The 26298-nt window shown below is 42.0% G+C and overlaps 3 protein-coding genes across 3 annotated transcripts; 2 read left to right on the top strand and 1 right to left on the bottom strand.

Moving 5' to 3' along the window:
- The first annotated feature begins 3183 nt into the window (after positions 1 to 3183).
- Positions 3184 to 11565, top strand: plcd4b (phospholipase C, delta 4b). Its single transcript, XM_072685624.1, has 16 exons — positions 3184 to 3345; positions 4795 to 4834; positions 4973 to 5131; positions 5569 to 5797; positions 6011 to 6140; positions 6302 to 6533; positions 6868 to 7069; positions 7253 to 7397; positions 7491 to 7640; positions 8228 to 8389; positions 8975 to 9131; positions 9211 to 9327; positions 9519 to 9697; positions 9814 to 9946; positions 10480 to 10629; positions 10718 to 11565. The coding sequence occupies exons 2-16, from the start codon at positions 4813 to 4815 to the stop codon at positions 10807 to 10809; spliced, it is 2259 nt and encodes a 752-aa protein (XP_072541725.1). The 5' UTR covers positions 3184 to 3345; positions 4795 to 4812; the 3' UTR covers positions 10810 to 11565.
- On the bottom strand, positions 11040 to 20389 carry znf142 (zinc finger protein 142). The gene is made up of 7 exons (XM_072685623.1): positions 20269 to 20389; positions 19639 to 19848; positions 18727 to 19551; positions 17641 to 17818; positions 14697 to 17556; positions 14216 to 14321; positions 11040 to 13252 (listed from the first exon to the last, which is right to left on the bottom strand). Exons 1-7 carry the CDS (start codon positions 20354 to 20356, stop codon positions 12762 to 12764), a joined length of 4758 nt encoding a protein of 1585 aa, XP_072541724.1. The 5' UTR covers positions 20357 to 20389; the 3' UTR covers positions 11040 to 12761.
- A 34-nt stretch (positions 20390 to 20423) lies between these two features.
- On the top strand, positions 20424 to 25604 carry bcs1l (BC1 (ubiquinol-cytochrome c reductase) synthesis-like). The gene is made up of 8 exons (XM_072685626.1): positions 20424 to 21403; positions 21562 to 21953; positions 22140 to 22279; positions 22397 to 22591; positions 22686 to 22749; positions 23312 to 23484; positions 23703 to 23820; positions 25198 to 25604. Exons 2-8 carry the CDS (start codon positions 21634 to 21636, stop codon positions 25448 to 25450), a joined length of 1263 nt encoding a protein of 420 aa, XP_072541727.1. The 5' UTR covers positions 20424 to 21403; positions 21562 to 21633; the 3' UTR covers positions 25451 to 25604.
- The last annotated feature ends 694 nt before the right edge of the window (positions 25605 to 26298 follow it).

The raw sequence follows: 26298 nt of genomic DNA on the forward strand, positions 1-26298 counted from the left end.
CAGCTTGGCCATGCTGGATGATCTGCATGACCACACTTGTCTACCAGTATGACCAGCTTGGCCATGCTGGATGATCTGCATGACCACACTTGTCTACTAGTATGACCAGCTTGGCCATGCTGGATGGTCTGCATGACCACACTTGTCCACCAGTATGACCAGCTTGGCCATGCTGGGTGATCTGCATGACCACACTTGTCTACCAGTATGACCAGCTTGGCCATGCTGGGTGGTCTGCATGACCACACTTGTCTACCAGTATGACCAGCTTGGCCATGCTGGGTGATCTGCGTGACCACACTTGTCTACCAGTATGACCAGCTTGGCCATGCTGGATGACCTGCGTGACCACACTTGTCTACCAGTATGACCAGCTTGGCCATGCTGGGTGGTCTGCATGACCACACTTGTCTACTAGTATGACCAGCTTGGCCATGCTGGGTGGTCTGCATAACCACACTTGTCTACTAGTATGACCAGTTTGGCCATGCTGGGTGATCTGCATAACCACACTTGTCTACCAGTATGACCAGTTTGGCCATGCTGGATGATCTGCATGACCACACTTGTCTACCAGTATGACCAGCTTGGCCATGCTGGGTGGTCTGCATAACCACACTTGTCTACTAGTATAACCAGCTTGGCCATACTGGGTGGTCTGCATAACCACACTTGTCTACTAGTATGACCAGCTTGGCCATGCTGGATGATCTGCATGACCACACTTGTCTACCAGTATGACCAGCTTGGCCATGCTGGATGATCTGCATGACCACACTTGTCTACTAGTATGACCAGCTTGGCCATGCTGGATGGTCTGCATGACCACACTTGTCCACCAGTATGACCAGCTTGGCCATGCTGGGTGATCTGCATGACCACACTTGTCTACCAGTATGACCAGTTTGGCCATGCTGGATGATCTGCATAACCACACTTGTCTACCAGTATGACCAGTTTGGCCATGCTGGATGATCTGCATGACCACACTTGTCTACCAGTATGACCAGCTTGGCCATGCTGGGTGGTCTGCATAACCACACTTGTCTACTAGTATAACCAGCTTGGCCATACTGGGTGGTCTGCATAACCACACTTGTCTACTAGTATGACCAGCTTGGCCATGCTGGATGATCTGCATGACCACACTTGTCTACTAGTATGACCAGCTTGGCCATGCTGGATGATCTGCATGACCACACTTGTCCACCAGTATGACCAGCTTGGTCAAACTGGTCTGCTAGTCCATTAAACTCAAATAAAACCCTATTCTGTGCTGGTCACGAGCTAAACTGTTTGCTTAACAGTATAGTATGTTCTCTTCTGGATGACCAGAAGCTGGATTTTTATACTTAATGCGGTCATGGTTAGCCATATGTTACCTCTGACGTAAGATACAATTTTAAGTATTTTATCTGTTATTATATTTCATTAGTAAAAACAATTAAATATACACTTATTTTTACGAGGTGAAAAGACTACCAGGTATCCACACTGTAATTCTGACAAGTAAAAAATTCATGCCCACTAATCCACCTGTAGATCCCCAGAAAGTGGGGCATAGACTCAAGGTAAGAAGAACATGCTTTTGGTCATCTCATACTCAAAATATTCTCCTTGCAAATACGTGTGTGTGTGGACAGACATCTCTCTAGATTCACAATGAAGACCATCAATCTTTTTGCACCATTAAAGTAACTTTTTTAATGTGTAAGTTATAATTAAAAAACACCTGTGTTACATTTAACCTGGGTTTAGTGGCCCAATCTCCCCTAACCTTTTTACGTGGTGGGAAATTACTGCATTACAGCATTACTGCAGATTACGTTTTTTTGTAATTACAGAGTAATATGTTTAAATAACAGAATTTACACTGAAATTTGATTAAATATCTCCCCTTTATCCTAAATATATATAATATATAAAATATAACACCCCTTTAAAGCATGTACATGCCTCACAGTAAGAGCTAGCCAAGTTAAAATACAGCCTCCACATAGTGGAGTGTAACACATTATTTAAAGATTCATCTTAATCACATCTTTCTTTTTAAAAGTTTATTTTGGAACCAAAATGGTTCTTTTATGGCATTGGTCAAATAACTCTGTAGCTTCTTATTTATAAGGCCCTTGAGTAAAGCTCCCTCTGTTACAATTAACCAAACCTATGAGTTAATAGGGCTGTGTATTGGCAAGAACCTGGTGATACAATAAACATTATGATACAGGGTTTACAATTTAATACACCACAATATATTGCGATACTGAAAGCAAGACAAAATCTTGCAATTTTTTAAAAACAGAACATGGACCTCAAAGACAAAATCTTTTGGTTCCCGGTTGGGCTACCTATTCAGGCCCCACATGGACATGTTAGCTGGGTTATGATGACACACAACAAGATGTTGCACATATATAAAGATAATAAGGTTTATTTTCAAAACAATATGAAAGTAAATATGAACATGAACCATAACTTCTCAGGTGTTTAATATTAAGATCACTGATTTCATTAATTTTGATACAATTGATTTTCCACATAGGATTGTTGGAATGTTTGGGGGTCTTCTCAGACACTTGTGCCCAGAAGCCTCAGAAGACCATGATGCATCCTTGGATGAAATCAACTGCCTTCCATGATTTCCCTATCTTGATGATCTTTATGGGAAATTCTAGTAGAAAGTTGGGTAACCTGAAATTGTGCTTTCTGGAGAATGGTCTAATGCAGGGGTGGGGAACTCAAGTTCTGGAGGGTCAGATTTCTGCACACTTTGGTGTTTTTCCTGCTTCAACACACCTGATTTAACCTCAGCAGGTAATAACCAGGTTAGTTGTTGCGAAAGAATAGAGAAATCACCAAACTGTGCCAAACTCTGGTCCAATGTCATATTGTCCATGCTTTAATACTTATTTAAAAGCTACAGTATGAACGAAAGCCACTCTGAAGACAAGGCTGTTCTGAACGCAGCCATGTTAGGAGACTGCTTCATGGCTGAGAATAAAGTGGTGTTCGATGCACAGAAGAAAGATGACAGAAGAAAGAGTGGCACAGTTTAAACAAATGGAAGCCTGGCAGCATGACAGTGGAAAAAGGGAGAGTGGGAGTGGTGAGGAAGGAGCAAAGAGGAGGAGGGATGGATGCAGGGAGGGCGGGAGGCTGTGCAGAGGGAGGACAGCAGCACTGAGCACAACTCTGCTTTCACAGCCTGTCTCTCTTTAGTTCAGTGTGCTCAGTCAGAGCAGAGGGAACAGCCTCCCTGAAGACACTCCCTGTCTCGCAGGCCCCACGCAGCCGCTGCTTTTCCTACACTGCAAAGTCTGGGTTAAGGGGACGCTTTCCTGTCTGGTAAGTGCTCTCTATGCCTGCTGTATGGCTGGTTCTCTATCTTTTCATTACATGTGATTCTGTACTGTAAATTCCCCTCTGCCTGCAGTTGGGGCTAAGGTTCACATTACAGCAGGGATGGAACATAACTTATATAGGGATGGAACATTAACCTATATTTTAATGCATTTGTACTTTCTGGAAGCTTTTTCTTCTGTAAGAGCGCATACTGACCTGTACTGTGAAAATCTGTAAAGTAGACTCTAAGTGTGACTGCCAGTACTAACATGAAGCTGTAAAATATGAATAAATCACACAATGAAAGAATGCTTAAGTCTACACTCTTGGCTGGCGTTCACAGACTAAAATGTCTGTTGAGAAGACTTTTCATAAGCAAAGATTTTTTGTTTTCGAACAATTGATATCAAACAACAAGTGGACCAGTTTAGCCATGACGCACAACTGTGCTTATCATGCTTGCTGGCTCTGTAGCACGTGTACATTTATTAGCAGATTTTTAATTCTGGGCAAAATTACATATAACACTGGCAGGATGACTCCAAGCAAAATGGGTCATTTTCACAAAACATGGCAGGTACTGGAACCCAAACAGATCAAATAAGGTTACTGGGGGTTGTATACAAACACTGATGTATGGCAGGTTAATATAAAGCAAACCTGGGTGAGTTCATTGATTTAAAATTGATATTACAATGTTATCTTATTACTATACATAGCAGAGAACTTGTCATTGTGGTAATGAGAATTATGGGAAGATAAAAGTCACAGAAAAATAAAGTTTCACTAAATGATAAGACTGTTGTTCCCATTCAAAATGCATAGACATGGTTTATGGAATAATGGAATAAATTTAATAAAATTAAGTAAATTTAGGAGGGTTCATTCTAATTTTAAAAAATCGAATTATTGGCAAATGTTGTGGTCCTATTTTAGTCAAACTATTACTTTTTTGCTGCCTCTGCCTCAAAAGTCTACTGCAAGAGGATACTGGATTGAAACAAATGTAGTTTTCTCCATTTAGATTTTCTTCAGTAACAAAGAAAAAAACAGGGATCAAAACAGTGTACAGAAAACCTGAGAGTACTCAAGGGAGTTATCGCACCCTCCCAGGGCAAGCCATCTCTCAGATGTGCTCTTTGTAATGTTGTTCACGCCCTGCCTCCAGAGGATGCCCATGAATGACACCACACAGAGCTAAGCAGCAAGGCCTGAGGGGCTGGATTAACTGGGTTTCAATTAACACGCCACAATCTCAGTAATGGCTTACAGTGTGAGTGTTTAATCTCTCCTCGCCACATGTATTTCATTCAAGAAACAGCTTGATCACTCACTGTGCGTCACTGGAGGATTAAGCTCTGATTATATAGTCAACAATGAAACAATGTGTGGAACTGACATGAGGTCGAAGGTGATTAAAATAAAACAATTAATAAACATTAATGTCCACAGATAAGCCACGCGTGGGAAATGGAATCTCCCCAGAACATTTGTAAGTTCATCTGACCTAAATCCACCTCTGCCCCCAACCCTGCATCCTGCCTTTTGGCATAATTGACCAAACAATATACATAATATGATAACATGCTGAACATGCTTTACTGATGTATCTTATTCTACCATCTTTCAGGTGTCCAGCCAGATGCTAGTCTCGAGACCATGAAGGCTGGAAGTGTCCTGAGAAAAGCGAAGTCTCGTATCTGGAGAGGACACCGTCACTACAAGCTGATGGACGATTGCAAGACCATTGCATACAAATCCAGCTGGGCTATGAACTCCTACTCAACCTGTAGGTACTCCGAAAATGTGTCAAACCCTCCCCAGCATGAGAGGCTATTGTTAGTATGCACACTGAAATCCATCATGTTCATCCCTTTCTGCTGGATTAGACAGAATTTATGTGGATTAATGTGGAACTCTGGGTTCTGATTGAAACCTTCATTTGCATAATCAGAAAAAGATAGAAGAAGCAAAATGTGATGCTTTCATTTTCCGGTCTGATCGCAGCCGTTAATGTTTACAGTTCCATTAGTTTGATAAACCACAGATTATGCTGCCATACATGCTGCCATACATGCTGTCTCTGTATGGTCCCTCTCTCCTAAGTGTTTCAAGTCAAAAGTGACTCCTAACAGTGAGCATTAATTGGCACATCAAGATCCACAGTGTTGCACCATTGTTTGTTTTAATGCTGTTTGTTTTAATTGCAACGTTTTGCGCCTGCAGTCTCTGTAGTTGACGTGGAGGCAGTGCGTGAGGGTCATGAGTCCGAGGTGTTCCTCAGTGTAGCAGATGAGTTCCCTCCAGAACGCTGCTTTACGCTCGTTTTCCGTGGCCGGCGTGGGAACCTGGACCTTGTGGCTGATACAGCAGAGGAGGCTCAGGCTTGGATTCAGGGCATGCGAACCCTCATAGACAACCTGGAGAACATGGGCGAAAGTCAGAAACTCGACCAGTATCCTTCTAATGTGCATCTCACACTCCGACCCCGTTTAATGACCTGTTCCTTCATCCAACCTTAACCTAAAGGGCCATGCTTTAATGCCTCCCTCCCATGACTACATAACTTACATAGTACTTACCAAATAAGAGACAACTTGTGGTAGTGACTGAATAAACCTTTGTGGGATTTGATCTCTGGTTTTCCTTTAACAAGTTCTCTGCTCAGATGGGTCTCTGATTTGTTCCTAAAAGCAGACAAAAACAATGATGGCAGGATAAGCTATAAGGAGGTTCGCAGGCTGCTGAAGCTCTTGAACATGGACATGAATGAAGATCATGCAAGCTCTCTTTTTAAGGTGAACTTTACATCTTCCAACCAAACGGTGGCACCACTAATACAATCCCAAATGCCTACATAGTACAGATCATAGATTACAGTATATAATATTGAACAGAATGTAATGTTACAGGTGAATTTATCTATCTGTGTGGGACTGATTTACTCTTCTTGGCACAGATGGCTGATAAAAGTCAGACCGGCTTTCTAGGGGGTGAAGAATTTGTCCAGTTCTACAAGATGCTTACCCAGAGGATGGATGTTCTGGAGCTGTTTCAAGACTATTCCAGTGATGGACAAACACTTTCACACTGTGATCTGGAGGAGTTTCTGCGAGAGGAGCAACTGGAAGGAGACAGGAGTCATGACCATGCGCTTGAGCTGATCCAAAGATATGAACCTTCAGAGACAGGTACTGTCCGCCATGGGCAACGGTACTTCACCCAATTTCTGGTCTGGTGACTTTCTGAAACAACACTGTCTACAATGGAAGACACTTTCAGAAATAGTTAACCATCAACATGCAAATGTGTCTCGCAGCACAAACAGCTAGGAATCAGTTAGCAGGATGTTTAAATTATAAATATACAACCAAGGAAAGCCAGTGCACTTTATTATGCAACTAATGTTATGTACTTCTCATTGTGAGAGACTAATGGAAGTACAGTATCATTTATATGCATTCGTGATTTATTGATTTATTGAATATAGCATATAGTATTTCCTGTGTATGTGTTCCTGTACAGCCAAAACCAATCACACCATGTCAATAGATGGCTTCCTGATGTATTTGACCTCGGCTGATGGTGCTATCTTCAACCCAGAAGACCAGCGTCTGTTTCAGGACATGACCCAACCTCTCAACCATTACTTTATCTCCTCCTCGCATAACACATACCTTCTAGAGGACCAGCTAAAAGGAAGGAGCAGCATAGAGGCCTACATTCAGTAAAAAACACAGGCTTCTTTACTACTAAGTGGTTTATATTAGTATTAAATCCTTATACTTGCTTGATTTTTCAAAATATGCACAATGATGTTCTATATATAGTTCGTTAAGCATGAACTTGCCTACTTAAACCAGTAAAAGGTTACCCAACTTTTCTGAAGAAGCTAATGACCTCTTTGTAGGGCTCTGAAACGGGGTTGTCGCTGTTTGGAGATTGACTGCTGGGATGGTTCCAATGGAGAGCCTGTTGTTTACCATGGGCACACTTTCACGTCCAAGATACTTTTTAAAGATGTAATTGCCACTGTGGCCAAATACGCCTTCAAGGTAAAATAGCCCTTATTAAAATGTGCAAAATCAAGCCCTAGTGCAGGATAAATGAGTCTTTATTATTCGTTCTATCCATTACTCTGCTTTTAGACCTCGGAGTACCCAGTTATCTTGTCTATTGAAAACCGATGCAATGCGGAGCAACAGAAAGTCATGGCTCAGCTCTTAAAGGATATCCTTGGTGACATGCTCCTGAAGTCTACAGTCGATGGTAAAGTCAGTGTGCTGCCATCTCCAGAGGTGAGCAATGGTTAGGCATTGCTTTGTACTTATTGCCAGCTCTGAACACTATTATTCTACTTTCAAATACTGTTTGCATCAGAGCATAGAGTCAACTGGTCTTGGCCTTTAGACATAGAATTTATGATGATGTTTTTTTTGTTCAGAATAGGCAGATCTAATGTACTATTAGGATTCCTGCTTTACATACTCTTTTACGTGGAGTTGCTTCCACTTTCAATAATACCACTCACAGTTAATTGTGGAATATCTAGGAGAGACAAAATTTCATAAACTGAGTTGGTGGTGGATGGTGAACGACCCATTCTTTCACAAATGTTTGCTAAGGCAGACTGCATGTCTTAGTGCTTGATTCTATACACTCGTGGCAATGGAATTGAATTCAATTCAGTGATTAAGGGGTGTGTCCCAATACTTTTATCCAAATAGCGTCTGTTTTAACTATTACAGTTAATAGATAATAGATAAACTTGGCTTACAATCTTTCTTCTAGTCAGAGAGCATTCTATTCAATCAGTGTATGTTTTGTATGCATCAATGAATGAAACGTATCAAACGTTATTTTCAAACACTTACATTTGTTTCAGGATTTAAAGGGGAAAGTCTTGGTGAAAGGCAAGAAGATTGGAGGACTAGAGGAGTCTATGGATGCAGACAATCCAGTTAGTGGTGAAGTGAGCGATGAAGACGATTCTGCAGAACTGCGCAGGGACAGCCTGACCTCAGAGAGCTTACCATTAGATAGCAAGGTAGGCAAAGTTTGAAGTCAGGTGTTAATTAACACACACTTCTATCTGTTTTAACTCAACATGTCATATTTAACTGGACACACAAACATGTTGTTTCTAACTACAATGTTTATTGTTCTGTTCTTACTTGGATAGTCCCCTGTGGCGATGACTGAACCATGACTCACAACTGTGTTGTAAATCTTGTAAAGATGTGCCATGTTCCTTCAGTGTCTTGTGGTCATCCAAGGATGCAGGTGGATGGCAAATATAGGGCTCAACAGTGCCGCATGATACAGATTGATGGGTATAGACACACTATACTGAGGACCGTCAATAATCACACAGGGAGAAAAATATATATTTTTAATTTTCTCTCATTGCGATTATTGGCAGTTTTCAGTGTAGTATGTCCAGCCCTGTCAATCTGTCATGCAGCATGCAGGGAAAATGATTAGGTTAGAATTAGGATTAGGGTTAGAGCTAGGTAATGAAAGTAAACAGTTGGTTAAACATTTACAAATCAACTATGGTGGGATATCCAAACCAAGTCTTAGTTTCTATTGTTCTCTGGTTAATGATTTTTTTCTTGTTGCTGTTGACTAGAAATCAAAACGAAATCTAACCAAGGAGCTTTCAGACCTCGTCATATACTGCAAGAACGAGCATTTCACCACCTTTGAACACGCGCGCATCAATGGCAAGCCTTATGACATATCCTCCTTCTCTGAGTCTAAGGCACGCAAAATCATCAAGGAAGCAGGTAGACTCATATTTATATGTGCTTACAATACAATGTACTGTTTCTCTTTACTAAACATGTGCGTCCGATATGCCCACAGCTGCTGACGTTGTTCAGCACAACACAAGGCAGATTACCAGAGTGTATCCTAGTGGCCTAAGAACAGACTCGTCAAACTATTGCCCTCAGGACATGTGGAATGTGGGATGCCAAATGGGTAAGGCAGTAATAAATCTAATTTGACTGAAGCTAAATCAGCTTAAGAAAGTGTAAATTGGGTGTTAATTAATGGTGGTGGAAGCTAACTGAACATTAGTAAATCTAATATAATAGTTTTTAAAATTGTAATTTGTACAAATGTAGTGCATCTTAAACTGCACTAAGTGTCAATACTGCTCCGATCCACAGCGGCTTTAAACTTCCAGACGGCAGGTCTGGAGATGGATCTTAATGATGGGCTCTTCAGTCAGAGTAACCGCTGCGGATATGTTCTGAAACCTGAGATCCTGCGCAACAGTGAGCAACATTTCAATCCGGACAGGCCCCAGGACCGCAAGGATTACGGTCCCCTCATCCTCACTATTCAGGCAATGAACAGTTCACTAATCAGCCCTAATCCAGGCTTGCATAACTTGAGTGAGACAAATATAACTAAATATAGCTAAAAATAACAATGTCTGATCCCTTGACGTTTCGCTTTTAGGTAATCAGTGGCCAGCAGCTCCCTAAGGTAAACAACAAAGAAGGCTCCATTGTAGACCCTTTTGTAAGGGTGGAAATATATGGAGTACCTGCGGACCAGACCAAACAGGAGACCAGCTACATTGAGAACAATGGTGAGGGAAAAGATGTGAGCGATCTTAAGAACATTGCCATATAAAAAGGAAAATCAAGGCATACACAGCTTGTCTAGTCCCTGTAGAGAAGTACGGCCAGACCAGATAAACATGAACATGGCACTATGTCTAATCCCAGGTGTGGGCTACAGGGGGGTATAAAGCCCCCCAGCATTAAGATGTGGAGCAGTGAAACTATGTTCTCTGGAATGATGGATGGTGCTTTACCCAATATTTTTGGGATTAGTTGGGGAGTTGGAGATGAGGTGGGGTGACCTCACTAACGCTCTTGTCACTGACTGCAATCAAATCCTTACAGCAATGCTCCAACAACCTTCCCTTGACAGTAGAAACAATGAATCCCACAAAAGAAGGATAAACTCTTGAATACCCTCAAATGATCCAGTGTCTGAATTATTTTGTCTATGCAGTGTATGTTAACATAAGAAATCCATCTCCATTTAATGGGATTTGATTACTTTCAGCACCATAGACTTTGCACAGTCTTAGCAATGCTGTTCCCTTCTGTGCAGGACTCAACCCATGCTGGAATGAAACGTTAGAGTTTGTGGTCCACACCCCGGAGGTGGCACTGGTACGCTTTGTTGTGGAGGACTATGATATGGCAACCAAGAATGATTTTATAGGACAGTACACAGTGCCGTTCTCCTGCATTCAGTCGGGTGAGTGAGCAGTCAGGACAGAGTCAAAATAGTGCGCTACTCATGAATGATTAAATGGTCAATTAAACTGATATGTTCTTCCTTTCAGGCTACCGCCACATCCATCTTTTATCCAGGGATGGCACAAGCATGTGCCCCTCTTCGCTGTTTGTGCACATTAACATCACCGAGGCGTCCTAAATGAACATGCAGCACAGCACTAACCCCCTTGAAAGGCACTGACAAAATTCTGTGCTGCTATTCATTGGAAGGGTGAAATTCATAAACTTGTGCAAGATCATAATCTGTGCTGCTGTGTGTACACATTAGAAATTAGAAAGAGTTTAGAACTGCTATCAATATAAAACTGAAGTTGTATTTGCCTTGCACATAATGTCCAAAATGCACCAAAACCGAAGAAGCTTTGTGCTTTAGCATTCAGGTTTTATTGCTGTTGTCATGTGAGATATAGATGTAAGTGGAAAAATAACATTTTACATATAAAATAAAAAAAAATAACTTGTAGCTTAAACCTTTTGTCAGTATAGTGCCTTCTCAGCTGTACAATCACCTATGGTCAGTATTTGTAGTATAGCAAAACCCCCCCAGTTTTAGAATAAACTAATGGATAAGTATCGTTTTCAGGCTGTAGGACTATTACAAGCTACTAAGCAGTGTCCCTTCAAATAAGCTGCAATAATAATTAAAAAAACTTTAAATGTGTATGTGTGTGGTCTTAGAAGTAGCAGTAGCTTCGTCTGAAGAAGCAGAAGTTATTAGAGATATTGATTTATTACTGTCACCTGTACTTGTATTTGTTGTTGTTAAATTGTTTCAAGATATCTTGATCCTGATCTTGTATTGTGGTACTTGCTTTCTGAAATATACCAAAACCCAAAGAATTTTCCTAAAAGCCTTGTGTCTTTATCCATGCTGATCTCATCACCGGTAGTCTTATTGTAAGGATGGTGTGACTTTGTACAGCTCTTCTGTCCATAAATGTTGGATTCAAGAATGGAATGTGGTCAGTTTCATTATAGTGCCATTCTCTCCTAGAAAACTGCAGTGAACCATTCAATTTTACATGATTAAGCCATGTTATTCCTTGTAAAGATGATAACAGCACCCATAAATAAACAATAAAGTATATAAAATATCTTCTATGTGTGCTATCCTGCTAAACACAGCCAGAACTAAATTAATGTAAAAAAACTGAGACAAATTTGTCATTCTGGGATGTGCTCGATAGCTATTCATGATTACGTGACCAGTGGGCGAACCTGGAGTCCAGGACTAAGTGTGTCCACATTGTTGAAATGTGCATATGGTCTTGAAATCTGTCATTAAGGCAGCCCAGACTTTTTGCTATAACAACTTGAACGCCACACTCTCAAAAATAAAGGTGTTTCAGATGGTTATTTAGTAGAGATGCCTAGCGATGCCTAGTAGAGATGTACAAGTGTGAAGAACCTTTACATCATATGACGGTTTTTTAGACCAGCGTTTCTCAACCCTGGTCCTGGAAGCATCCTGCCCTGCACATTTTAGTGTACACAGTGCTTTAACTCACCCCCTGCAACTTTGAAAGGTCTTGTTAATGAGTTGAATCACGTGTGTTGGAAGCATGAAAAGCACTAGAATTTGAAGGGCTGGGTTAAAAAACACAGCTTTAGGCCGTTGAAAGGTACTTTAAACTCCATATCTCTACAAATACAGTTCTTTATGGAACCAACCGCGGTTCTTCTATGGCATTACCCAAACAACTATCTGAAGCACCTTTATTTTAAAGAGTGTGTTGCAAGGTATATTATAGCAAAATGTCTGGGATGCCCTGAGGACAGATTTCAAAACCAAAGCTAAGCTACTGCACATGCACATTTCAACAATGTGGAATCGTTCAGTCAGTCAGTCAGTCAGGTAAGGACATTCACTATTCTTAGCTGCCTGCTAAGCGATTAGGCAGTGACCTAAATAAATATTGTCAACACTTTTCATGTGATGAATTAATTGATTTTCCCCATGAATACACAAGTCTTTATAACTAACTATATTAATTTAGCTAAAAGGCATTAACTCCAGATCCAATTAGGCTGAAGTTCATTACAGGACAGCTGCTGTGTCTTTTCTGAAATTAAAAGCACATAAAATGTAGACTAGTGGTCTTCAGTGTCAGTGTCTTTCTCTTTCTGTGCAATACCCTGTCTGTTTGCCAGCTGGTCATCTCCTGGCCTAAGGCGGGCCTTTTGCAGTGGGACAGTGCATGTGTCAGGATCCTTATCCACCCCACCTTGCATAGGCTGGTCCGGATGGTGCCTACGCAAGTGCTTCACTACTTGGAACTTCTGCTTGGCCCGATAGGGGCAGTAGAGGCAGCGGAAAGGCAGCTGATTAGTGTGGGAAAGGTAGTGGTGGCGGAGGCCAGCAGGCCAGCGGAAACCTTTCTGGCATATGGAGCACACGTAGGGCCGCTCGTCGCTGTGCCTCTTCTGGTGCGTCTTGAGCAGGAAGCGGGTCTTGAATGCCTTGCCACACTTCTCGCAGATGAAGGAGCGCACGTCTCGGTGGCGTGTCTCACGATGGATGCGCAGGGCATCAGCACGGTTTGTGCGATATTCACATTCCTCACATGCATATGATTTGGCTCCTTTTAGAGCGCAAAGGGAGATCATAATGAAGAATTAATGGCATTCAATACATAGTTTAAACATTAAACAACAGAGTGGATTATGTACACCGATCAGCCAAAACATTAACACCACCTGCCTAATATTGAAACACCACAACAGATCTGACCAATCAAGGCATTTACCTCCAAAGATGTCCTGTGGCATCCAAGGACCTTCAGATGTTAGCAGCAGATCCTTTAAGTCTTGGGAATTGTGAGGTAGGGCCTCTATGGATTGAATCAGTGAGCCTTAGGTACCCATTATTCTGTCGCCAGTTCAACTGTTGTCCTTTCTTGGGCCATGTTTAGTAGGTACTGACCACTGCAAACTGGGAACAGCCAGGGCAGACCCAAGCCTTTATGTGGACCTAAGCAGATTTTCCTTTGTGGCCCCCCATACCACCACCTCAGCACCAGAGGGATCATTCCTTTTTTGAGACATGGGAGGAAGGCACCTATTATTGACAGGTCTCCTAACTCCAACCACCTCTGCATATTGCGCAATTCCCTTTCTCCCTGGGCCAGAAAAAACTAATCAAAAAAAGGAAATGGAAGGCCTAAGGTGGGAGCTGGTGTGTCTTTTAATTTTCCTAGAGCGATTTGCTGAGAGAGAGAGAATTTTTTTTTTTTATGATACCTTGGTGCTCTTGGGGGCCCCCGAGTGGTGTTGGGGCCCTAAGCGGCCACGTAATTCGAGAATGCCTTGGGCCAGCTCTGGGAACACCCCGATGCTATGGAGATACTCTGACCCAGTTATCTAGCCATCTTAGTGTCTTAGATCTTTACGCTTGCTTGTGTTTTCTGCTTTGAACACATCACCTTCAAGAACTGACTGTTCACTTGCTGCCCAAGTGTTTTTTTTTTTCACTCCACCTGTTAGTGGTACTAATGTAATGACTGATCGGTGTATGAACATATACATCTCTATTAGATGGCTGTTACCTGAATGTTTTGTCATGTGGTACTTCAACTGGTTAACCCATTTGCATTTGTAACCACACTCTGGACAGAGGTACTTGCGCTCGTCCTGGTGAATCCTCATGTGATACTGAAATGAACACAACAATTTAAGAACAATGTTTTAAGAAGAAAAGTTTTTTAAGCTGCAGAATTGTTCACAGCTCTGCTGTTATAATGCTTGATTCCATTGTCCTTGTAAATTGAACAAATCCCCCATTATCAAAACACTGGTGAATGTCTGAAACTTTGTGAGAACTGCATGAGCAGGTTTTAAGACGACATTTCTTCTTAGAATTTCTGGTAACTACGTCCCAATGCTACCTTGTTCGAACATTAACTGCTTAAACAAATTGCAAAGTAGACAGAGTGACCAAATTACGCACTCTGACATCTTATGAAGATTACTGTGCTGTAGTTCCTCCGACAAACAGTATAGCCATGCTGTTACAATGACTTTGAATACCTTGAGCCGAGAAGGATCAGCACAGGTGTAGCTGCACTTCTCACAGCGGTAGGGTTTCTCTCCAGTGTGGATGCGCATGTGCCAGGTGATCTTCTGCCTGTTCCGGGTTGAGAAGTCACATTCAGTGCACTTGTAGAGACAGGTACCGCCATGCGAGCGAATGTGTTGGTCAAACACCAGCTGATGGAAACAAGAGAAGCCACAGATGTCGCACTTGAGAGTTTTTTCCACTGGAGGTCCCCCTTCATGCTCATCCAAGATGTGCTGGATGAGCAACAACCTCTTTCCAGTGGTGAAAGGGCAATCTGGACATTGCTGGGTAAGGGAAACTCTGCGACTTTTCTCGGTAACAAGCTTAGAGGCAGGATTTTCCTGTGAGGTGATGTTCTCACTTTTAGAATGTTCATGTTGCACATGGGCTTTGAGGAGGACCTTGCTGTTGCAGGCGAAGCTACACTCAGTGCAGCGATGGGTGCTGGCGGTCTGGTGTGTCCGCTTACAATGCTGCTTCAGGGCAATGTCAGAGCTGAAGCGGGCCTCACACTGGTTGCAGGGATGGCTCAACTCTCCTGTATGGCAACTGAGGGTATGGCGGCTAATGTCGGTTGGATTGTAGCCTTTGTAGTCACAAAGAGAGCAGAAGTGGGTGGCCTGTCTGTCGTGGATCCGCTGGCGATGCAGCCGTAGCTTGGATGAGGTGCCAAAGGTCTGACCACACAGGTCACAGCAGTGTCTGCCAATACCTGTGTGCAATGACTCATGGGCATCCAGGCGGTGGCGTCTTGCTGTGCTGAAATCACAGAAGCGGCAGTGGAAAGGGCGAGCACCCTCATGCTTCAGCGCAACGTGATGTGCCATACATCGCTCCTGCTTGCAGGTGAAGGTGCAAAGCTCACAGTGAAGTTGAGCTCTTTTGCCTCGTTTAACGTCCTTGTCTTTACTGTGAACTAGGATGTGATGATTTAGAGACTTCTCAGATCGGGCCACGAATGAACACTGTTGGCACTGGACCTCGCCAGGCTTTAAACAGCCACGTTTCTCGTGGCTCATTAACGCTCTCCTCTGTTGGCAAACAAATGGACAGTTTGGACAGGAAAATCGCTTAGCAGTCTTCGCTATTTTCTCTCCTTCTGCTTCACTGTTCTCTCCGTCTTGCTCTTTATGCTCACAATCTAATTCACTGTTTTCATCATCTGGCTCACTCACAGTTAGCTTCTCTTTAGGGAAACAAGCTGTGAGGTGGCGATCCATCGTAGCTTTCCTGCTACATGAAAAGGAACACGTTTTGCAGGTCAACTTATTGCCTTCATGGTAACCACAGGTTTCAACAGTTTCTAAGCCCAGGGACTCTTCAGAAACAGAAGCACGGTTTGTGTTATTATCTTTCAGGGTGGTGTCTACCCTTTTATCTCCCGCTGGACTTTGCACGTTTTCCTTGCACCGATCCATCACTAAAACAGGTGACACTGGGCATTCAGGCTGATTCTTATTAGACAGTTCGTCCAGGGCCTGTGCAGTTCCTTGATCTCTTATCTTTTCCGATGTTTTCACAACAGAGAACATCTTCTTCTTCTTATGCAGTGCACTGCACTTTCTGAGACGGTGGGTGTTAAATGAGCGCAACTGCTTGAAGCGTAACCCGCAGTCCTTACACTGGAGAGTTGCTTTCATGACCTGACAGGATGATCTGCAGTGCCGCACTAGGGCTGCCTGTTTTCGCGTGAAATAAGAGCAGTGATCACACTGGTAGATGTTGTCCTGGGTTTGGACCACCAGCATCTGCACCCTACCCTCCAGTATCAGTGCTTCAGCTTGGTCTTTGTCCTGTCTTCTCATAACCTTGAGCAGCGTTTCTGAACCTGCATCATCAACAGAGGAGGCTGCTTCATGGGCCACTGAGCTTTGGGACCCTTCTTGCAACATACCATTTCCTCCCTCTAGTGCCTGCTCTTCAGTATCACTGCCTTCCTCGCGGTCCGATGCAGCAACATCTTCCTCTTCACTTACAGACTCAGAACGGATCTGAGGAACATTGCATGATGTGTGAGACTTTGGAGAGGCATCAACAGCCATAGCTGTGATTTCCCGGTCTTCTGACACAGTAGGAAAGTGTGCTATTTGTGCACTATCAGTGCATGTTATTGGGTTTAAAATAGAACATGGCTCTGGCTCACAGACAACTGACTGACCTTCACTGACTTTGAGTGTCTCATCTCCAAATGAATGAACATCTAAACTTCCCTGATGTTCCACTATGGTACTGGCAGTGTCTGAACCGTTTACTGTTTCACAACTTTGAGGAATATGAAGATTAACATCAACAGGATTTTCTGAATCTTCTTGATTTGGGTTTTGTGAATTACCCCTTGAATCTCCTTGTCTTTCAGAGTGCTTCTCAACTACTTTTTTGGAGCCAACAACTTTAGAATAAAAGTTCTGCATCATATCCATTGAATTGTTCTGTCTTTCTTTCTCTGCATATGTCTCCAGCCACTTGGCATCGCCAGGCACGTACCCATGGGTTTTTCGCTTGTGCAGGAAAAGGCCGGTGTTGCTAAATGTTGAATAAGAGCAGAGGGCACAGCGAAACTCCCTTGTCCGAGTGTGTTTGCAGTTTTCGTGATTGTGAAGAGCTTGTCGATATTTTGTTGTGTATGGGCAGAACTTGCACTGGTAAAGAGGAGGCTGTTGGTCTTCGCCTACCGAGTGTTTGAGCTGCATGTGTTTGTGCAGTTCAGTCTTTCGCTTGCAAGAGTAAGCACAGACCTCACAAATCAGGGTCTTTGCTTGATGCCGCAGCTTGTGGCTGTTCAGCTGGTCGATGCGGTGACAACGGTATGAGCACTGGTTACACTTGTACCTAAAAGTGGGCACAGAAAACTCATTTTGTTACTTGAAATAAGTAAAATTAAAAAAATATATAATAAACAAGAATGAAACACACCTGAGATCACCAGTATGTTTGCGCATGTGGACATTCAGGTAATGCTTCCATTTAGTTACATAACCACACTCAGAACACATGTGCTGTTTGACATCAGAGTGTGTCAACATGTGTTTGGAGAGATATGTTTCATCCCGGCATCTAAATTCACACAAAGTACATTTGTAGGGCTTTTCTCCTGCAGAAATCAATAAACAAATACAACCACAATCAGTATTACTGCACCGTGCAGCCACAATGTATATCGTCACTGTCGCACACAAAAACTCTTTAGTTTTTCCTGTTTTTATATAATACAAATCCTGCTGCTGTTCTTTACATTGCGTTGAACTTTCATGATGAATGGACCAACAGAAATGCTCCAACATTATTTCCTACTGTAAAGTTGCAATATACATTATATAGCATATCAGTTAGAGCACCGGGCTACTGATGACAGGGTTGTGGGTTCAAAACAAAAGCAGGATACTCTGCTTTTTTTTTAAATACCCTTTATTTGAGAAGAATTTAGAGCAGCTGTGCCAATACTTTTGTCCATATACAATACAAGACAAGCGTATTCACCATTAGTCCTGGACATAGGTGGAATTTGGTCTACCCAGGCTTGGGCCCTTGAGCAAGGCCCTTAACCCTCTCTGCTTCCCGGGGGCCACAGAGATGGCTGCCCACCGTTCTGGGCACTAGTACGTATGTGTGGATGTCCAACACTAATGGTGAACATGGTGGGGAATTTCCCCACTGCGGGACTAATAAAGGACTATCTTATCTTATCTTATGTCTTGGACATATTGTGACACCTCTTTAGATCTTTAAACTGATGATTGCCACCTCACCCCATCTCATCTCTAAGACCCCAACTCACCCCAACTATTTTGGATAGAGCACCATCATTCCTGAGAGCACAGTTCCACTGCTCCACAGCTCAATGATGGGGGGGGTTATACCCCTCTAGCTCACGCCTGGCATTAGGCAAGGTGCCAATAGGTTCATGTTCATCTGCTCCAGAGAGTCCTAGTCTATTGGCAATACTTCCCTACAGGGACTAGACAACCTATGTAGCATATATATTTGTAAAGGTAATCTCACCTGTATGCATCAGCATGTGTCTTTTAAGGACTCTTTTGTGAGCAGTAACAAAGCTGCACTCTTCGCATCTATGAGTTTTCTCATTTGCGTGAAAGTGGCCTACATGCTGGTCAAAATCCACTGGATTGAAAGTAGTGAAAGGACAGAAGCCACAGCTGAGCTGTTTGTCTCCTGCATGGCCTTGTCTTCTGTGCTGCTGAAAACGGCTCTTGTTAGAGCATGTAAAGTCACACTGTGTGCAATGAAAGGCCTGATGGGTCCGAAAATGTGCCTCCATATCTTCCTTGCATCCAAACAAAGCACAGCAGGCATGGTGACGACACTCTACGGCCTTGATTCTATGCACATCCAATATGTGTTTCTGAAGCAGCTTTTTTTCTGTGCATTGAAAAGAGCATCCCTGTTGGAAGCAGGGCAGAGGCTGCCCATCGAACAGCATGTGATGGGATTTCATATGGCTCTTTAATGCCTGACTCTGACTAAAGGTCTTGTGGCAGGTCGGGCATGTGTAGAGGTCTGTGGCCCCATCTTCCTCTCCTGGATGGCCATGCACACTGATGAGATGGCGGCGCAGAGTGTTGCGTTCCACTGCACCATACTCACATAAGTGACAGCGGTGCAGCTTCTCACCAGACTCTCTCAGCATGTGGACACGCAGTTTGCTCTTGCTGGTGAAGTAGTGCTTGCAGGTGGGGCACTGCAGGCTGGGGTCAGGAAAGTGGATACGCAGATGCTCCATCAGATGAGAGCGTGTCTTAAAGCAGCGTCGGCATTCTGTACATATGTGAGTGCGAAACATGTGCTCTGTGCCCTCTTCCACATGATCTTCAACACAATAATATGCAGAGTTTGTGAATACATTTTAAGTACATCTGCAGCATTTAAAAATAATTCATTTTAGTGTTTGCTCACCTTGGGCTGAGTGCCCTGACGTTTTCGCCTTAAGAACTGAGGCTTTAGCTCTTTTACTTAGATTTTTCTGTCTTTGAGGCTGAGGATTCTGAACATTATCCAGAGACAAAGATGTTGGTTGATCCTGCGCTTTTCTCTTTTTCTCTTTTTTCTTCTTCTGACTTCCAGACTGAACCCTGTCTTGCATTACAGCTTTCTCTTGGTTACAAACTGTTAAGAATAAACACACACAAATGCAGAACAAGAATTAACTCAATAAACTGCATAAATGGCCTTATAGGCTAGCCTCCAACATCACAAGACGTTGTTATCTGGCTGAATGGAGGTTGTGATGTCGGGTAACCAAAATTCAACATCTTCCAAACGTCACAACAACGTAAAATGCCGAAACTGAGTTGTGAGTTATGGTGACCAAAGTCCGACGTCTGCTAAACTTAATAAAGTTAACATCAACACAACGTGAAACATCTGTACAATTGGGTTTTGACCTGCCAACCTGATATTCATATTATAATTAGCATTTACTGTCTGTCGTCAAGAGCCCAACTTCTTTCTGATGTCAAGTTGGCATCTGGTGCCAGCTGGGCATGTTTATCTCCTCAAACTAGAATAAAAGTGTAGCTCTCTAACCCCTGTTTGTCAGAGATTTCTCCTGCTGTACGCGGTCATGAAGCTGGACCTCACTGCACAGTTCAGTGCTTAGCTTTGGGTCCTCCATCCTGCTTCAGCTGTCAAACCCCAGTTGGAAAAGCCGTGAAGGAGTGAGTGAGATGGACCAGTGTTTCTTCACATGGCTGAACCAGCACCTGCTCCAGGGAGTAGAAGTGATCCAACCTCACTTGCCCTGCACCTGCTTATAGATTATGGAATAAAAGATAGTGGTGTTGGGGACATCAGGGACCATTAGACAAGCAAAACAAACAGATGAGATTACTTTTTTACTAGTATTTTGATGATGGGTCTAAAGAATAGGAATAAGAATTATTTCTGCGTTCAGTTTCTGTGTTTTATTTACATTCTTAAATCACCAATACATTTTAAAGACACTTGGAGTGTTTTAAACATAGTAAAATCTGTGTTTTGACAGAAGTATAACAGAATATTGGAGGTCCCAACGAAACAGAAGTAGGACCTACTGCCTGGGGTTTCAGCTGATCTCACTCTGGAAAACAGCGCATTTTCAGCTCAAGTCTTTTTAGTCTAATTCAGACGCAATGTTGGGGTTTTTATAGGCCCAGCTTTTTACCAGGCCACCTAAGATAGCTGACGAGCAACAAAATGCGGGTTATTTTCTATTAAATTTCTCACATTACCTGCATTTGTGATATCGACTGAATCGTCGTGCGGGCGGCGCCGTTTGTTTTTACAAAACCAGCACAAATCTTATTGCTCTACCGAAAAGATTCAGATTAGAGCATTGTTTTTGACATTTCGATCGAGGTTGGATTTTAAAGAACGTTTTTGTTTTATTAATGTTTCACAGATATTGTGTTTTTGTCCGTAGTTTCTCTTTAGCATGTAGCACGGAACTGTTTGGGTGGCTCTCGTTTCCAGGGGGAAACGTTCCCCTGAACACCGACAGTGTCATTGTGGTGGCCATGTGATCGTCCTGGCCGCTTGCTGAGTACCTGTGTGGGGGACGAGGCTTCCCACGTCTCTGAAGCACCGGAATCACTGGATTAAGCTGCAAGAATGGATTTATGTGAAAGTGCATTAAATAAACCATGAGATGCACACGGTTTAGTGAGATGTCCATACCATAAAGGTAGGTAATGCAGCGTGTGTTTTCCCTTTGGTCAGATTCAGTGACAGAATTGCACAGTGCTGGTTAGTGACATTTGGCATCTGAACATGCTTAAAGCCGTTTCAGTGGCTGGTTATCTTGAGGATAAATGAATATGTGTGTGATCTCTTGTTTTACAGAGTGTACATCGGATGAAAGACACGGTTAGACTAATGGTGTTTCACGAAGGACACACTTAGCCCATCCAGATAATGACCCTTTCCGATTTCCTTGGAGCTTTGAAGGACAACCCCTACTTTGGGGCTGGCTTCGGGCTGGTGGGTGTGGGCACGGCTCTTGCATTTGCCAGGAAGGGGGCACAGATAGGCATGATCTTCTTCAGACGGAATTACATGATCACTTTGGAGGTTCCCAGCAAAGATAAGAGTTACCACTGGCTGCTGAGCTGGATTACCAAGCATGCCAAGCGTACGCAGCATCTAAGTGTGGAGACCTCATACATTCAGCATGAGAGTGGACGGATCCACACACACTTTGACTTCCACCCAAGTCCTGGAAACCACATCATTTGGTGAGGCACCACAGACCTTTCAATTGGTCATTTTTATTTCATTAAATGTGTCCTCGTGGACCTGTCTAAAGTGAAGGTTGTGGAAATGACAGCAGTGGAAATAACGCTATGCTTTCTGTCAGTGACACTGTGTGCACTTATTAATGTAAATTATTTATTGATATTTGTTGAATCTGTTTATTGTAGGTATGGACATAAGTGGATAAGGGTGGAAAGGATCCGAGAGAAGCAGATGATGAATCTGAACACAGGAACACCGTGGGAGTCTGTCACGTTTACAGCGCTTGGCAGAGACCGGCAGATATTTTTCAATATACTGCAGGAAGGTATGAGCCAATCAGTAGCCGTAAAATGTATTTTAGTTGATGCAGGTCTTAAGAGCTCTAAGACCTCCGAATTTTCTATATTTCATAAATGGATTTGGATCTTGCTTGCTTGTGTAGCTCGAGAGCTGGCTCTGAAGCAGGAGGAGGGCCGCACTGTGATGTATACTGCTATGGGAGCAGAATGGAGACCATTTGGCTTCCCCCGCCGCCGTCGGCCCTTATCCTCCGTTGTCCTGGAGACTGGGGTGGCTGAGAGGATTGTGGATGATGTAAAGGAATTCATTAATAATCCGAAGTGGTATATTGAGAGAGGTACATCTTCACAATCAAACATATGGTTCTTTGAGATCTGGAAAAAAAAATATGCACAAACACACACAATTTTGTTTTCTTTATTTTTGTTTAGGAATCCCATACAGAAGGGGATATCTACTGTATGGACCACCAGGCTGTGGAAAGAGTAGCTTCATGTAAGAACAGTGACCTTGTTTACCCTACACCTAAACATTATGCTACAATTGGGGCTGGGCGATATGGTAAAAATCCTACATCATAATATTTAAAGACATTTATACAATAAACGATATTTAACACAATACATGTAATCAAAGACTAAATGCATCAGTTGCAACAATTTTTAAAAACTATTATTCAGATACTCCCATACTGAGTACAGTGATTTTTACTCTTTAATTAAACTTCATGTAATTAAACCAGTCTAATAACACTGTTTCTAACAATTTCTTTGATATGCTTAGAAAAGTATATTGTGTATTATTGTCATATTGCCCAGCTCTAGCGGCAATAATTGCATAACATCACTGCAGTACAATGGCATAAGTTTAACTTCACCATGTAAATATGCAAAATCCAGCTGCTGCTGGTATAGTAGTCCTTGAGCTGCCAACAGTATGTGCAGTATAAAATTAGGAAAGGGTGGTTAAACAAATGCAGTTGGTTTAATGCATATGAAATTTACCTTAGATTACAGGTTTTTGTGTATATATAAGTTTTATGTATGCGTTTGTACAGAACAGCCCTGGCTGGGGACTTGGGATACAGCATCTGTTTGATGAGTCTGAGTGATCGCAGTCTGTCAGATGACCGCTTGAACCACCTGCTGAGCGTGGCTCCACAGCAGAGTATCATTCTTCTGGAGGATGTGGATGCTGCCTTTGTCAGCCGGGAGCTGGCACCCACTGAGAGTATGTCCACAGGGGGCGCTTTTATAAATGTTTTATAACTGACTGTTTGTACACCTTATTTTCTGAGTTACATTGTTCTTTAGCGTAGTCTACCCTGTCATTGATGTTCATCAATCATGTAAAGCTTGAATGGTTTTAGTTTTTAAATATAAAGGTCATTGATCACCATTCCCATATGTTTTATAATAAGACATTCTATTTATGTTCTCTTTACCCAGACCCTTTGGCCTACCAGGGCATGGGGCGGCTCACCTTTAGTGGACTTCTTAATGCTTTGGACGGAGTTGCTTCTTCCGAGGCCAGAATCGTCTTTATGACTACTAACTTCATTGAGAGGTTTGGATCAGTTTTTTTATTGAAACAGTGCTGTTATATCATATTTGGCTTCTTTGAAATATGTTGAATATTTGTCCAAGTTTGCAAATGTGCTGTTTTTAGTGCAAAATATGCACTAATTTTCTAATTTTGACAAATTTTAACGTTACTTGTATTTGCCTAGTTGCTGAACACTGTGAACTAAATTGTAGAACTTCAGCAGTTACTTGTTTTCTTGTATTTTAGTTATAGTTTGCATGCCTCTGTTCAAAGTATCTGTTCAAAGTAAAGTAGTCACTACAAAGTATTAATAAATACACTCTGCCTCAAATTCAAGAAGACATAGGGAATAGAAATATATCAGCTGGAATATAACATTGAACAAGAACTGCAGCCTCAGTCGGTTTTCATGACTCCATAGTGAGAAATGGGATTCATAGAAGAGCAGCAAGGCACAATCTAATGTTTTCCCACAGAAACATTAATGCTTGTCCCAGATTTGCAGTAAAGTACCATACCCTGTTGTTTTATGGACAGATGCACTGGAATGTTTTTTGGCAACACAACACATGTCCCTTTATGTCTTATTGGAAAGCAAATGCAGCCTTCCACAGTAAGAACACCACATCGTCAAACATGGTGATGGTGGTGTACCTGAACGACTCGCCATTAATAATTATTAAAGCGAGTGCCTGAAGCTGGGGTACCCTAGTCAGAATCATGACTTTAACTGATTTAATTGTTAATTATGAGAGGACAGCTATTATTTTTTACACAAGTAATATAATTTAAAAATGTTAGATATTTATAGTTCCTTTTAATTTAATAGTACATTTTGTCCAAAGAACTAAAACCATTCACTCTGGCAAATATACAGTGATGGTAGAAATAAAGCACTGTATCCTATTTCATTTAGGAGCAGTGCATCAGCTGTTAGGAGAAAACTGCAGACTGGTCTTTAGTTGTGTTGTGTTTGATCCAGAGAGAAGTAAACAGTGTAATACTCATATGCTAATTTACTCCGAATCATGGCTTGTTCACACACTTTTAAATGAGTCATTATGCAGTTCTTTTAATTTGTCTTATTGGTTCCAAACCCCACTTTAGATTATAAACATTAAGGGAAGTTTCCCCTGAATATATTTTGTCTCTGTGTACCAGTCAGTGAATAAACATCTTGTTGTGCATCAGGGAAAAGAACAGGATTTTAGCTGTTTTCAAGACATGGAAGCATCATCAGCTGTTTTGGACATTTTTACCTATGCTATTTCATTTCATCTCATTCATGGTGCTTCTGTACGTATTCTGCTGGTTGTGTTGGGAAGTAGTGTACAGTCTTGTACTTTATTTGTTTATCCTAATTTGCCTTTTTTTGTTTTTTGTCCCTGTGTGCTACAGACTTGACCCAGCTCTGATCAGGCCTGGTCGTGTGGACCTAAAGCAGTATGTTGGCCACTGCACACGCTACCAGCTAACTCAGATGTTCAGAAGATTCTACCCGCTAGAGCCTGTGACAGAGGGGGAAAGATTTGCAGACCGTGTGCTAGCAGTCCACACAGAACTCAGTGCTGCTCAAGTACAAGGCCACTTCATGCTTTATAAAATGGACCCTGCTGGTTCTATTGACAATGTTGAAAAAATGAAAGTGTGAGGAACACAAGTAAATTGCAACAGAGACTGAGAAAGATTCAAATGGAAAGAACAGAAGATGGTGGATTTTTCTAGACAACATTCTAGACCATTTTTGCTAAATAAAACTAAATGTCTAAATGAGTCTTTTTTTCTTGCCTTTCCCCCTCAGTTTTTAATATTCTGTACAGTATAAGGGCAATCAAGAAATCAAGCAGCATTGCATTGTAGACAACATTATTATTAATATTACTACAATTATTATTATTATATATTGGCCTAAATATAGGCTGGAAGTGAAAGCTACAAGAAAATCAGATAAAGTAGGCCAAAGGCCAATGACCTGCAGTATATGGTCAGTATGCTGGCTCAAAGCAACAAAACAAACAATTTAGCTGCTGCTCCTTACTCTTTTTTTTTTTTTTCGCTGATAAAATTGGTTTAGGTTTACATGAATACTGTAGTCTTAAATGAGTTTGTTCAGTGTTTTTACAAGAATGTTCCAAAGAACCAAAAATAATCTACATAGAGATGACATAGATTCACATTTAAAAATAGAAGAGCTTTAATCATTTTATTAAATCATTGATCAGGCATTTAATTATAGAAGGTTCTACAATGTTTACTGGATAATTCTTCCTATATTGTACTTCTCAAGGATTATCAGCGTTGGTTACCATATTAGAGCTGGCTTACCTTTTTCCTGAATATTGGATTCACCGTGTCCTGTTATTTCGTAAGGCCAGCGAGATTAATATTCGGCCAAATATGGTTTAGTAGGGTGAAAACTAACCTAAGTAGTTCTGTGGCTCTCTGTATATGTATAAATATTTAAAGCCCAATGAGATATTTTCATAAAAAGTGATAAAT

The sequence above is a fragment of the Salminus brasiliensis genome, chromosome 8 (assembly GCF_030463535.1).
Source record: "Salminus brasiliensis chromosome 8, fSalBra1.hap2, whole genome shotgun sequence".
Lineage (NCBI taxonomy): Eukaryota > Metazoa > Chordata > Actinopteri > Characiformes > Bryconidae > Salminus > Salminus brasiliensis.